This window comes from Zootoca vivipara, chromosome 1 (assembly GCF_965207765.1).
Source record: "Zootoca vivipara chromosome 1, rZooViv2.hap1.1, whole genome shotgun sequence".
In the NCBI taxonomy this organism is placed as follows: domain Eukaryota; kingdom Metazoa; phylum Chordata; class Lepidosauria; order Squamata; family Lacertidae; genus Zootoca; species Zootoca vivipara.
The window spans coordinates 66,705,010-66,719,259 of NC_142582.1; the positions used below are offsets into that span (position 1 = coordinate 66,705,010).

The 14,250-nt window shown below is 49.8% G+C and overlaps 1 protein-coding gene across 6 annotated transcripts in view; it reads left to right on the top strand.

Annotated features, from left to right (window-relative positions):
* AKIP1 (A-kinase interacting protein 1) overlaps positions 1 to 14,250 on the top strand; it is a 15,923-nt gene continuing 1,673 nt past the window's right edge. Inside the window, exons 1-6 of one of the 6 annotated variants that reach the window (XM_035119565.3) lie at positions 1 to 400; positions 2,114 to 2,265; positions 10,581 to 10,622; positions 11,735 to 11,818; positions 13,295 to 13,408; positions 13,978 to 14,067. In XM_035119565.3, coding sequence (XP_034975456.3) covers positions 2,128 to 2,265; positions 10,581 to 10,622; positions 11,735 to 11,818; positions 13,295 to 13,408; positions 13,978 to 14,067 — 468 coding nt within the window. In that variant the 5' untranslated portion in view covers positions 1 to 400; positions 2,114 to 2,127. Of the gene's footprint in view, positions 401 to 421; positions 780 to 2,113; positions 2,266 to 10,580; positions 10,623 to 11,734; positions 11,819 to 13,294; positions 13,409 to 13,977; positions 14,072 to 14,250 lie in introns of those variants that run through there. The other 5 variants (XM_035119601.3, XM_035119556.3, XM_035119548.3 and 2 more) reach the window with 5 other exon arrangements.

Here is a 14,250-nt window from a genome sequence, read left to right on the forward strand (position 1 = left end):
TTTTCCTCTTTTCCAGCCTTTCCGCTGACTCGGGATACGCTTCTGAATGGCGCGTGCACACGACCGCCGCCCCACGCGTGTTTACTCAGAAGCGAGTCCCGCCGGATTCCACCGAGCCAGCGGCAGCAGAACCGCCGCTTTACGGAGGTCACCCTCCGGGAGGAAGAAGGCGAGTCGTCACGCACGCCCTTTGTGACGCAGCGGCAGCGCCGCCCGCTAAACAGGGACACCCGCTCGCCGCCGTTAGAAGCTCGTAGAAAAGGAGAGCGGCTGCTCGGTGACGTCACCGGTTGCTCCTTTGGCCGCTGACGCTTTAAAAGGGAAGCGGGGGCTTCACGCGGGAGGATCGGCTCAGTTATCGCCGCTCATTGCTGAGTTCCCCCAGGAAGTACAGCTGACGGTGAGTTCCCCCAGCCTGCCGGTAGAGGGAGCATGTGCGCCTTCTCAGCGGAGCTCGCGCGCGGGAGAGGAAGGCTGCCCTAGGGAGGGTCTTGTGAACCGTGCCTTCCCCCAACCTGGTGCCCTCCGCGTGTGCGGACAACCAACTCCCGCCAACGCAGCTGGGGGTGATGGGAGCCATAGCTGGCGGAGGTTGTTAATCGCTTAAGCCGCTTCGAGGAAGTGGAAATAGTGCACAAGCAAATAAAGTCGCTCGTCTTCCCGCGGCACAAGAGGGGAAGCACGAGCGTTGCTTTATTTGTGCTGTCGCTTTGCAGTGTGCGCCACTGTATGTAATGTTGCCCGGTTTGGATTATTTATCATGCCTTCGCTTTTGTAGGGTGAGTAATCAAACCCAAAAGCCACATGTGCTCCCCCCCCCTCTAAATAGGAAAACTACGGTAGGTGCTTCCTGAGCTATGCTTTGGGTGGGAGTGGTGCTCCATGTGCACGGAAGCGTTTTTTGTTTTTTTCTCTTTCAGGATCCAGGTGGGGTGATGTCATCAAAAGGCAGGTCTGTAGCCTATTCCTACCCCTCCCCAATTGAACCTGAATTTACCATTTCTGGTAAAAATCTGACAAGTTTTTCTAAAAAAGAAAAACAAACCTGTTGCCAATACTGTATCTCTTTTACAGTATTTAGCCCCCTTCTGGAAGCACACTGTAAGTCCTACCGTTGAAACAATCCAGGATATTAAATCAACTTATTTAATGTCCAGGCTTGTTTTGAAACTGAAAGGTATAGTTTCCCAGTTTGAATGCTCATCCTGTGAAGGGGGCAGGTGGGGGGAGGCGAGAGGCAAGAGGTTTACTTATACAGTACAGCATATTGACTTATTAAGCTGAGATAAAGTCACCTGAACTTGCCCTGTGTAGCATTGATATCATTTCTGTGGCGCGTGTTACCTTCTCTTCTCCTTCCCCTCATTGGCTTGCAGGGCCACACATAGTGTGGTGACATAATGTCACTGATTGTATTACAAGGCATAACACAGTGGGTTAATGGGCATGGCTACAAGGGCAAGATCCTAATGTTCTGTCTGAACCCAGACAAAGTGGTTTTTGCCTTAATTATGTTTCAGTGGGGAAAGCCAGCTTGAAATGATGGCTTGTGAAGTCTTTTCCTAAATTATAGTTAAAGCTAGCTACAGTTTAGGCACTGGATGTAACACTAAACAATAGTGAAATAAAAACAAGTTATCCCGCAGCTGCACCAGGGGAAGGAAGAGGAAGGGAGGCCGTGCATGCCCAAGACACCTTCATATAATGCCAAACCAGCACTTAGCATTGCATCTGAACCAGGTCATTGCCACTAGCTCCCCTGCTCCTCCTCATCACTGCTACCTGCTTGCTTAACAGGCAAAGGAGAGGTGAGTGGGAATGTTAAGCAGCATGAGCAGGTGCTTTCAGGTGGGTATTTGGTGTGGGAGTAGGGCTCCTTATGCATGGAAGCATTTTGAAGCCTCCAGATGATCTTGTTAGCATCAAAATGCCAGCCTGTTGTGGGCTTCACTAAATGGGCAGGGCAGCCTTTGGGTAATGAAAAAAGAACCTGAATCTTTGGGGAGATGGCTAGGAAATGTAGTTTTGTTATTGATCTCCTTCCTCTCTCTTCTTGGTTAGCGTGTTTGTTTGTGACTGCCTGAACAAATTCATTGGGCTTTTTTTTTTTAAGTCAGGACACAAGAAATGGAGTCCCGAGAAATGAGCTTGAACCGTTATCGCATGCAGCGCACAGCAACACTGGCCCAGGAAGTTCTGGAGCGGGCAAAAACACGGAAATTGAACTGGCCATTGCCTGCTACATTTCAAAGGACGACTTTTCAGGTAAGTGCTGTAACCAAAGGCAGCTGCTTCCATACCTGAACCTTTTAATGCTACCGAGAAGCTGCTGTTCCATTGTGAACGAGTTGTGATAATACCTCTAAACAGAGCTGAATGTCCTCGGCGTACTGCTGGCCCACTATGGTTAAGAGCTCGGTTTCACTCCAGATACACCAACAAAGAGATTAGACAACATTGCCCAGGGGTGGTGCATCCAATTTTGCCACTTGAGGCAAAATGGGAAGTGCCACCTTGCCACTGATGCCGCCGCCATAGCTGCTACTGTGCACCCTGTTCCATCTGCTAGCAGAGAAGCACCACAGCCATTATAGCCCATTTTAGGCAATATTGTGCTGATTTTGCATGAACTCTTGCATACTCTGCAAGATTTTGGGTGAGGTATCGCCCAAAGTGGATGTGATCTTGCCTAAAGTCAGTGCTGATGGACTTGCTTGGGGGGCTTTGCCACCTGAGGGAGCGACCTCACCCTGCCTAATAGCTGATCCGACTCTGGTGTCACCTAATAATTCTTTGTAGTTCCCATTATCTCCAACCATTGGGCCTTGCTAGCTTGGGGCTGATGGAGTTGGAGTCCTGCAACAGCTGGCTATTCTGGTTCCAGATAATAAGGCCTTGTCTGCTTCTGTTGTGTATCTTACAAGACTGCTTGTATAACTGAAGAAGGGGTGCTACTTGGCTCATTACAAAGATTGCTAAATATAATTGTCACTGTAGATATTGCCTTTTCTCAAAGGTTCCCCCTGCATGTAGGTACGTAAAATATTATTATTACATGTGGCATCTGTGTTTTCCTTTACCTGATACCTTTCTGCCCACATTTTCTTTCTTGAATCATCAAGCAAGTTATTTTTGCCCGCCATTTGTTAGACGTGGGACTCTGAATAAGACAGAAAATGTCAGGTAAAACCAAATGGGAGGCAAACAGTTGTTGTTGTTGCTTCATTTGTAAAAATGACACATACTCCGTCCACAGCAAACTGTACAAGACTGAAATCTTCTCTGAAGCAGCAATAATCCAAAAGAAACCACTCAAATGTTCTCTTTTCTTCAGAAAGTAAGAGGATTTTTTCAATACCAGAAATGGAACCGAAATGAAAATCTCTCTATATAATTAAAATGTCATGCTACCCGCTTTAGAGGATTTGTAGTGTCTCATCTTAACCCTTGATGTACATGAAGTCAAGGCAGGGTGGGTGAGCAAAAGAAGAGAATTCTTCCACAACTCTTAGGGTAAGGGAATAGAATTCTGCCACAACTCTCATTATCCTATTTCCTTGATAATAGCTTATAATAATCCTCAGATACTGGATAAAGTGCTACAAGGAGTAGTTCAGAATCTTTTTCTACTGTTCATGAGCAACTGTGGTTCATCATGTTATCAGAACCCTGACAACCTGTGGTTAAGCTTAACTGGTTTGTCTGAAACTTCAAACCACAGTCTGTCATTGTGAGGGACAAGGGATACAGGGAAGTCCCTCCCATCTTAAGTTCCAGCCCATCACCAAGTGCTGGAGAGAGTAAGGAGAGCTCTGCCTCCAGCGGAGAGTCAGGAAGTGGTGTCCGAGGCTCAGGCAGGGTTGCGGAGCCCATGCCTCAGGTGGGACAGGAAGTTGGACGCACGGGGGGGAGGCCAATCCCCCCAACTCCCGAATTGCGACGCAAACGTAGGGGGAAGAGGTTGGGTCTGCCAAAGTTGTGGTGCTGGAAGAAAACGCGCCAATCGCCATTCGGGAGTTCTGACACCTCACCTTAAGGATGCATTTTCATTGCTCTGAACACTGTAAATAATCAGCACTTAATAAAAGCCTTAAAAGACCATGCTGGAGTCGTTACTCTAGAGTAGCCACACCAAGCCCTCTGACAGCAACTCCCGAATCTTTTTTTGGCTACTTTGGAGTGCAGCGATGAGCGCTCAAGAGGCTGAGCATTGGAGGCTGGAGGCCGAAGCAGCGAAGCAGGAGCTACAGAACCTCACAGCGCACGCACAGCAGCAATTGCATGCCGCTCAGGAGGAAGCGCGAGGGGCGCAGGAGGAGCTGAACAAGCTGGTGGACCAGGTGAGGACAAAAGAGGAGACTGAGAAACAGCTAAGGGTGATGGTATTAGACCTGCAGAAAAAGTTGGAAGAGGAGAAAGCCGCTAGAGGTGGGGGGGCACCCCAGCCGCAGCTAGTCCAAGTGAGAAGGGGACAGAGCCTAGTCACCAAGTTCAGCGGAGACCCGAGGGAGTACCTCGGATTCGAGACAGAAATAAATTATGCGCTGGAATTGCATGCAGCAGAATTCCCAGATGACGCGCACAGAGTCTACTTTATCATAGAGCATTTGACGGGGGCCGCCCGGGAATGGGTAAGACCGCTCATCGCGCAAAAAAATCCTTGCATGAAGAACGCAACTTTATTTCTAGAAGCTTTAAAATTAATGTACGCTAGCGACAGTGAAATGGAGGCCACTAAACAGGAGCTTCATGACTTAACACAAGGAAAATCGACAGTTAGGGACTACTGGGCGAAATTCACCATGCTGGTGCACAAACTGGGGTGGGATCTGAACAGTGAGCCAGTGAAATCAGCCTTCTACCTGGGTTTGCATGCAGACGTTAAGGATGAGCTGGCAAGAGGTCCTAGACCGCAGACTATGGATCAGCTCAGCAAAGCGGCGCTAGCGGTGGGGGTGAGACAGGAATCCAGATGGTATGACAAACAAGCGACGCGCGCAGCAAAACCTTGGTTCCCACGCTCTCAGGACAGACCACATCACCAAACCCCACCCCAGGGACCGCCCCCAGACCCGCCCAGACCAAGCCCAGAGCCGGAACCGATGGAGATCGGGGGAGCGCGCGCGCGGGCTTTTCAAACCCCGGCGGCGCCAAGACGCAAGGAGGGAAGAGGCGGGAATTGCTTTCTCTGCAACTCCCCCCGGCATCGCGTCAGAGACTGCCCTCATCGCAGAGAGTGGCAAGGAAAGGCGGGAACGGTTGTACCTTCCCCCACTGACGTAGCACCACAGCAGGGAAACGAGACAGCCTGGCTGCAGGAGACAAGGGGCAGCAGCCAGGCACAGTCAGCAGTGAACAGCCCCAGCCCGCCCACCCGCACAGAGAGGAGCAGAGCCAGCCCACCCCTCCCAGAGCAGGAGTGGTTCTAGAAGTCACGCTGACGCTCCCAAATGGCTATCCCCTGACAGTCCTCGCCTTAATTGACAGTGGTGCCTCTGCCAACTTCTTCTCGAGAAACTTTGCAGAAGAGCACCAGATCCAACTTCTGCAGCTGGATTTTCCCCTGCATGTGGCCACCATTGATGGCAGAGTTGCTGGGAGGGGCCATCACTCATCAAACCCCCCCCCATGAGAATGACAGTGGGAAGGCACTCAGAGACACTGGCTTTCAACGTCACGACCATCTCAGACCCCCCCATCGTTTTGGGAATGAGCTGGCTGGCGCGCCACGACCCCTCCATAAGTTGGCACCAGAGATGCATCACGTTTGGGTCGGACTTTTGTCTGGAACATTGCATGCAGCACCAACCAGGGGAGGGGCCTCCGATAGCCACGGTGGCCACCATGCACGTCAAAGGGGGTGAGGCGATACCCAAGCCGTACTGGGACCTGCAGGAGGTCTTCAGCGAAGCGGAGTCCGACCACCTACCTCCACACAGGCCTTTTGACTGCCAGATCAACCTGGTGCCTGGGGCAACGATACCCCCAGCCAAGCTGTACGCCATGTCAGACCAGGAACTGGAGGATCTGCGCGCTTTCATCGACAAGAACCTCAAGCGGGGGTTCATCAGAGAAAGCAAGGCAGCAGGGGGCAGCCCGGTCTTCTGGGTGGACAAGAAAGACACGCAACAGCGCCGTCTGGTGGTGGATTTTAGACGGCTGAATTCGGTGACAGAGCCAGTGGCTTTCCCCATGCCCAGAGTGGATGATCTTCTGACAGCGGCACGCAGGGGCAAGATTTTCACCAAGCTAGACCTAAGAGGGGCGTACAACTTGATCAGGATCCGGGAAGGCGATGAATGGAAAACCACGATGTTCACGCCTCTGGGCTCTTTTGAATATCTGGTGATGCCCTTCGGGTTGCAAGGGGGCTCAGCCTGCTTCCAGGCCTTCATGCACCACGTCCTGGGGTCCCTCCTCTTCAAGAACTGCTTGGTCTTTCTGGATGACATCCTTATCTATTCCAATGACCCAGTGCAGCATGTGAAGGATGTCAGGGAGGTGTTGCAGCGCCTGAAGGACAACCACCTGTATGTGAAGCTGGAGAAGTGCAAGTTTCACACCAAGGAGGTGGACTTCCTGGGCTACAAGCTGTCAGACAAGGGGCTGGCGATGGACAAGGACAAGGTGCAGACCATCCTGGACTGGCACAGCCCCAGGACGCGCAAAGATGCCCAACGCCTACTAGGCTTCGCTAACTTCTACAGGAAGTTCATCAAGAACTTCTCTCGTGTCACGGCTCCCATCACCGACTGCCTGAGAGGCAAGCAGAAGTTCAGGTGGACACCGGAGGCACAAGCAGCGTTCGAAAGCCTCAAGAGGGTATTCGCTTCAGACCAACACCTGTTCCACGTGGTGCAGGATGCGCCCCTACGCCTGGAGACAGATGCTTCTGATAAAGCTGTGGGAGCGATTCTGTTGCAACTGGACGCCAACAGAGAGTGGAGACCCTGTGCCTTCTTCTCCAGGAAGCTGACCCAGCCTGAACGCAACTACACAGTGTTTGATAGGGAACTTCTCGCGATCCACGCTGCGTTCCAGCACTGGCGACACTTCCTGGTGGGCGCCAAGCACCCCATCCAGGTGTGCACAGACCACAAGAACCTGGAGTTCTGGAGAACGGCCAGGGTGCTCAACCAGCGGCAGATACGGTGGGCAGAGTTCTTCTCGAACTTCAACTTCTCCATCCACTACATCCCGGGGGAGCAGAACGTCAGGGCGGATGCCCTCTCCCGCAAGCCAGAGTACATGGAGGAGGAGTTGCCACCAGCACCCAGGCACGTTTTCCCCCCATCTGCATGGTCATGCGGTGCAGCAGTGGTGAGCGAGGCAGAACTCACAGCACTGACGGCAGCGGATGAATTTGCCACCCGCATCTTCAGAGACCTGAGAGGGGGGAGGGAGCAAGCCAAGGACTTTGAGGAAAGGAGGGGTTTGCTTTTTTACAGGGGAGCCCTGTACCTCCCAACCAAACAGCTGAGAGGTAAGGTTCTCAAGCAGATGCACGACAACCCAACGGCGGGTCATTTCGGAAGGGACAAAACCACTCACCTAGTCATGAGACACTTCTGGTGGCCAGGGGTGCGGGAGGATGTTCGGGATTATGTCAGGGGATGTGACACCTGCCAGCGAGCAAAGGTGGTCAGAGCGCCACCAGCAGGTTTGCTGGAGCCATTAGCCACACCGCACAGGCCGTGGGAAGTAGTGTCCATGGACTTCATCACAGACCTGCCGTCGTCCAGGGGCAAGACCGCAGTGTTGGTGGTGGTGGACCTCATGTCCAAAATGTGCCACTTTATACCGTGTGCCAGGGCGGTCTCGGCAGAAGAGACGGCCAAACTGTTTGTGGACCACGTATTCCGACTGCATGGATTGCCTTTAAGAGTTATTTCGGATCGTGGCCGCCAATTTGTTTCCAGGTTCTGGCGACGGCTAATGAACCTCCTGCAGGTGGAGGTCAGCTTGTCGACGGCTCGGCACCCGCAGACCAATGGACAGGCGGAGCGGGTCAACGCCATTCTGCAGCAGTACCTGAGATGTTACGTCAGCCAGAGGCAAACGGACTGGGTGGATCGCCTGCCACTAGCAGAATTTGCCTACAACAATGCGGTGCACGTCTCCACAGGGGTGTCGCCCTTTAAGGCCAACTACGGGCGCGACCTCAGATCTTTCCCGGAGAGGGAGGGGGAGGAGGAGGAAGAGGGCCCACAGGCAGAGGATTGGGCAGAGGACCTGGAGACGGTGCACCAGCAGCTCAGAGAACACTTGGAGAGGGCCAAGGAAGCGTACAAGAAAGGGGCAGATCGCCACAGGCGGCCGGGAGAGGTCATCAGGGTGGGGGACAAGGTTTGGTTATCCTCGGAAGGTCTTCCCACCAGGGGGCGATGCAAAAAGTTAGCACCCAGGAGGCTGGGCCCCTTCACGGTCACGCAACAGGTCAACCCGGTAGCCTTCAGGCTAGCACTGCCGGAGGACATGAGAGTGCACCCAGTGTTTCATAGATCACTGCTGTCGCCGTACAGGGAAAGTACCAGGTTCAGGGACAGCGATCAACCTCCAGAGGGAGGGGGGGAGACGGGAAACGCCCGACAGCTCAATGAGGCAACTGAGATTTTAGACTCAAGGAGAGGGGTGAGAGGGCGGGAGTACCTGATAGCATGGGAGGACACTCCGCCATCCCACAATGAGTGGATACCGGCCACGGAAGTACCTGAGGAATTTTTAGTGGAAGAGTTCCACGCCCTGTTCCCCCACAGGCCCAAGCCCTGGCACATGGAAAGGGAGGGAGAGGGGGAGGAGCAGGAGGAAGGGATAGCAGGCAGCAGCTCCCCATGGAGATGGGAAGCGGAATTTGAGGACACGGAAGAAGAGGTGTGGGTTTCACCGAGGTCGACGACGTCAGAGGCAGGAGAGGACTGGCAGAACATTTTTACTCCCACCAGCTCTGATGCCACTGACTTCTTGGGATTTCCGTCTTCTCAGGGGGAAGGAGAGAGATCGCAGGATTGGGGGGAAATTTTCACACCCACAGGCTCGGATGCCACTGACTTCTTGGGATTTCACTCGTCCCCAGCAAGCAGAGAGCCACTAGGGAGGGGGAGAGAGGAGCCTGGGAGGGGGGTGGATGTGAGGGACAAGGGATACAGGGAAGTCCCTCCCATCTTAAGTTCCAGCCCATCACCAAGTGCTGGAGAGAGTAAGGAGAGCTCTGCCTCCAGCGGAGAGTCAGGAAGTGGTGTCCGAGGCTCAGGCAGGGTTGCGGAGCCCATGCCTCAGGTGGGACAGGAAGTTGGACGCACGGGGGGGAGGCCAATCCCCCCAACTCCCGAATTGCGACGCAAACGTAGGGGGAAGAGGTTGGGTCTGCCAAAGTTGTGGTGCTGGAAGAAAACGCGCCAATCGCCATTCGGGAGTTCTGACACCTCACCTTAAGGATGCATTTTCATTGCTCTGAACACTGTAAATAATCAGCACTTAATAAAAGCCTTAAAAGACCATGCTGGAGTCGTTACTCTAGAGTAGCCACACCAAGCCCTCTGACAGTCATGAAACCCAAAGCAGTGTTCATGTTTTTTCCAAGTGGTCACCCATCCAGGCACTGAGCAGACACAAGCCTTATGTGGCTTCAGACCCTATGAAGCCAGTTTGTTTCAATAAAATATAGTTAAAATAACCACAGTTTAAAGTTTAGCTCAGATTGGCTGAAACTCAGCATATGCCCTGGAACCCTGTGTCTATTTTGGTTTTGCTCTGAGCAATGAGCGTGTTGCCATTGCAAAGTAACAGAGACAGAAACATTGGTTTAAACAGGGTATCTTCCCATAGTAGCAGCTGTGCATAGGAAGGAACAGTCATTTTGATGATGACACAGCTGCAAGCCTAATTAGTTTCTTGCTATATCTAATGTAAGCATAAGCTCCTTTTTGGCCTTGAGGGCTTTTCCATCATCTCCCACCAGTAATTGGATTAAGTCTAAATATGCATTTCCTGGGAAAGTGCCACTGTCTTCCCTCATGAGGGATACTCCATGTGAGTTCTGATTAGCCAGAGACCTCTCATGACCTCAATTTAGGGAAACCTATATTGATATGTTTAGTAGGGATTCTGTAAACTAGCACCCAATGTTCCTTCTGTCCAGAATTGTTGTTAAAGCAACTGCCTGTTGTGTTATGAGCTAATGCCATAAAACCTGTTTCCTATAACTTGACATCTTACAGATCCAAAAGATGTCCACAAACTCTGTGTTTCATGCCTGCTGCAATACTTGGATGTAGGGTTGCCAGACTCAATAGTGGACAGGACTTCTGTGCCTTTAATTGCCCTGCTCTCTTTTGAGTCTGGAAACCTTAAAGAGAAACCAGCAGACCCTTTGTTTAATTTCCAAGCAAAGGGTCTGCTGGTTTCTCTTTAAGGTTTCCAGACTCAAAAGAGAATAGGGCAATTAAAGGCACAGAAGTCCTGTCCACTATTGAGTCTGGCAACCCTACTTGGATGCCTTCAGGGGCCATAGTTAGGCCTTTCCCTTGCCTTTTCTTCCTGTTTGCCTGCCTCTCATCTGTGTTTATTTATTTTTTTATTAGTCAGGAGCATCGTGGAAAGCAACAGCCAATGCTACATATCATGTAAGAAATGCCTTTTCTGTTTTTGAAACTTTATTAACTAGAATCTAAGGAAGTCAGGGTTGGAATCGGCACTCTCTAGGAAGGCTTGCCTACCTTCAGTCACCCCATCACATCCTGAGCCAACAGGGTCTCTTCAGAGGATAGAGGAAACATGCAAGTTTTCACCATCTGCTTATAAGGGCTCACTATCCAACTGAATTGGTTTCACTACAAGGAACCTTGGGTTCAGTTGCAACCATGTCACCACAAGTCATGGTGACACTTTAGAAATCACTTCTGTTTACTCTCCCTTCCTCATGAGAAGTGATTATTAGTGTCTTCTCTTTCTAATCCCTAGTTTTCACATTTCCTTAATCTTGCCGTCTTCTAATACTTGCATTAACCAACACCCAGTCTTTTGCATTTTAGCTTTTCCCTTTGTGTGTTTAGGATTCCACTGGTTTCTTAGCACCTGCTCCATGCAAGGCAAATTCTTCTCCTCCCTTCTTCACCTTGCTCAGTAATACCAATATAAATTTATAGATTAGGCAGCTTTTGGTAGCCTGTAACTTTTTTTTTAACAACTAGCCATCTTGTTATTCTGCATTTCTCTATTGTATTGATACTTCCAAGCTGCAAAATCATTTAACTCATTACCAACGATTTCGTGAAAAGAAAACATTTCATACTCATTTTGACAGTACTGTATTTGTTGATAATTTTTCCAAGTAAGCACAGCAGTCTTTCTAAATTAATTGTCACCACTGTGGTGGGCAATTCTCTCTAGATTAAAGGTCTCCAATGCTGTGCCTCTGTGAATATATGTGTAAGATACAGGCTCATGTGTATGTGTGAATAGACTCGCAAGTAGATCCAACAGCAATATAGACCACTAAACTGTGGTTAATGAAAACCAAAGCAAAAGTTTTCATTCTACAGTGGTGGAGGATAATGGAGAGGGAAGCTCAAGCCTGAGACTTGCTATGACTTGTTCCCATCACAGTAAACTATAATTTATTATGGAGATTTCAGTATAAAAAATGGCATGCAAACACAACTACTGTGTTGCCCCTTTTGGCTGTATATTTCCCATTGTTTTTATAGTGACAGGGTATTTTGTTTCATGGAAACAGGAAGGGGAGGACGAAGATGCGTGTCTTGCTGCTGCTTTTGCTTCTGTTGCTGAACACATGGGCCACATCTCAGCAGAATGCGAGGTAAATGGTTCTTGAGATGGAAGCAATGACTGCTGTGCTGGGAGTCAAGTACAGAAGCTTGAGTGACAACTATTAGGGACATAGGAAGCTGCCAATGTAGGTATGCCTACATTGGTCAATGTAGCTCAGTACTGTCTTCACCGACTGGCAGTGGCTCTCCAGGGATTTAGGCAGGGGTCTCTCTTGGCCCAGATATTGAATCTGACACCTTGTGTATTCAAAGCATGAGTTCTACCAGCAAGCCATATTAAGGCTTTATTGCAGCTGCATTTTAAGAAATACCAGTTTATACTGTGTTAAATTATCAAAACTCAATGGGCTGAAATAACACAAAATCGCCATCAAGCAAGTCTGGATTCTATTCCACGAGTATCTTTGTCAGCTTCCTCGGAGATCCCTTTGACAGGGTGGAAATGTTCAGGATTCCCTCCCCCCCAAAATCATGTCTAACACAAAAGAGGAAGGTTAAGGAGCCATGCTTAGTATTGATCCCTACCTAGCCCTCCCTCCATTTTCCCTGAGACTTCAGAGATTTCAACAGGTGTTGACCATACACTTTCAAGCCAACATTGAGGCATATTTCAGCCTTGTATTTAACAACTCTCCTGCAGCTAGAAAGCCCAAGGAAGATCAGCCTGTCCCTCTTCTGATAGCCTGTATAGCTACTGTGATAGCTGTAGAAAGAGGAAAGACCCTTCCTCCCTAGTCAGCATGGGACCACAGTGGGCTAGCAGAAGAGGAATGGGGCAATCTGCCCCTCCACTGGCCAGCTTGGCAGAAGAGGCAAGCTTTTTCTTACTGTCCTGCTGAAAGTTGAAGGCTGCATTTCTGGGATTTCCTGCCTCCATGGCCAACATAGAGAAACAGGCTGTTAAGTTTCTTTGCAGGCTAGTAACTTTTGTGGCATTATTGGCAGGGCTTTCATTTTGACATTTCTCAGGGTTGTGGGCTTCTTCTGACTTCGCAATACCAATTTCTACACTTGTTTCATTACTCCAACACTTCCAAGCGCTTGCTTTGAGGGCAGCAATTAGCGTGGGCCAAATATGAATCAAGAGACGTACCAATTTCCCATTGTCAGAAAAGGGATCCAACCACATGGAGTAGAATGCGTGAGGAGGAGTTAGTCATCTTATTTATAGCAGAGATGGGAAAGCTGTGACCCTGTAGATGTTTTTGGACTCCAACTCCCATCAGTCCTGGCCAGCATGGCCAATAGTCAAGGATGGTGGCAGTTGTAGTCCAGCAACATCTGGAAGGCCACAGCTTCCTAACCCCTGATTTACAGTACCGTACCAAACACAGGCATTTCTGTCTGACAAAGTCCCTTTCACATTTGTCCTTCTGGTGGCAGCAGAGACGAGGGAATTGTTGCTCACATCTTCATGGGGCAGGCCCACATTAAGACATTTCTTTATTTTAGCACCACACATACTTCTTGGTTTAGTAATACTTTCTTCTTCAACCCTATTCCAGAACTATTACTGTTGTGTACCACCATTTCAGTTCAAAGAGTACGAAGTTGCACATATATTCAGATACCACAGCAGGGAGTCATCTGAAAACTTGCTAAAGGCATTTGAAAATGAGGTGAGTGCACCAAACATAATTCTCCTTTTAAGCTAGGAATGGCAGCCCCAAACGTTGTTGGATTACACCTTGAGGGTCACAGGTTAGCCATCCCTATTTTAAGCAGAGATATGTTGCCCGAAGGTCAGCTTACTCAAAGGAGTCTCTTGATGCCGGTTCAACCAAGCCTCTGCCAATCTTCTATATGACATATAAATTTGTAATTTATTTGTAAGAATTTTCCAATATTGCCTTAAGGGGCATTTTGTTATCAGTATGGACATCTCCTCCTGTGGACATCTTCCTACTGTATTATCCTATCCTTCCAGAATTATCCTTACCAGGAGAGATGCACGGTTTGGGCGCACTGCAGGCCCTGCAGTAAGTCCTGACCCCCCCCCCACGATGTGGCTCCCAGTGTGCCCCCCTACCCCCCCCCCCAGCTATGCCTCTGAAGCTGCTGCAGGCACCTTCTTGATACTTGCTTTGTGCTGATTTGGATTATAGGCCTGTTTGCTTGAGGCTGGTGGATAGGCTGAACTTGGTCACATCCAGCTTGAGATTCCATAAACTATATCTGCTCTCTCTAGGAAAGTAAAAATGTCCCAATAGTGGAAGAACCTGGCTGTCCTGATACAGATACAGCTGCATTAATTCCAGCAGAGAATGCTGAAACAAAAGCAAGTAAAGTTCACTTAACATTTTAAGGCTTCTGTGGGTCTTGGGTTTTTTCCTGTGTAGGGTGCACAGGCATTCAATGCGTGAGAATGCGTGGCGCTTCCGGAATGAAAGAGAGATGGTATTGGTTTTTATGTGGAGGAACCCACAAACACACTCCATGGTGACATCCCCTCCCAGCTCCA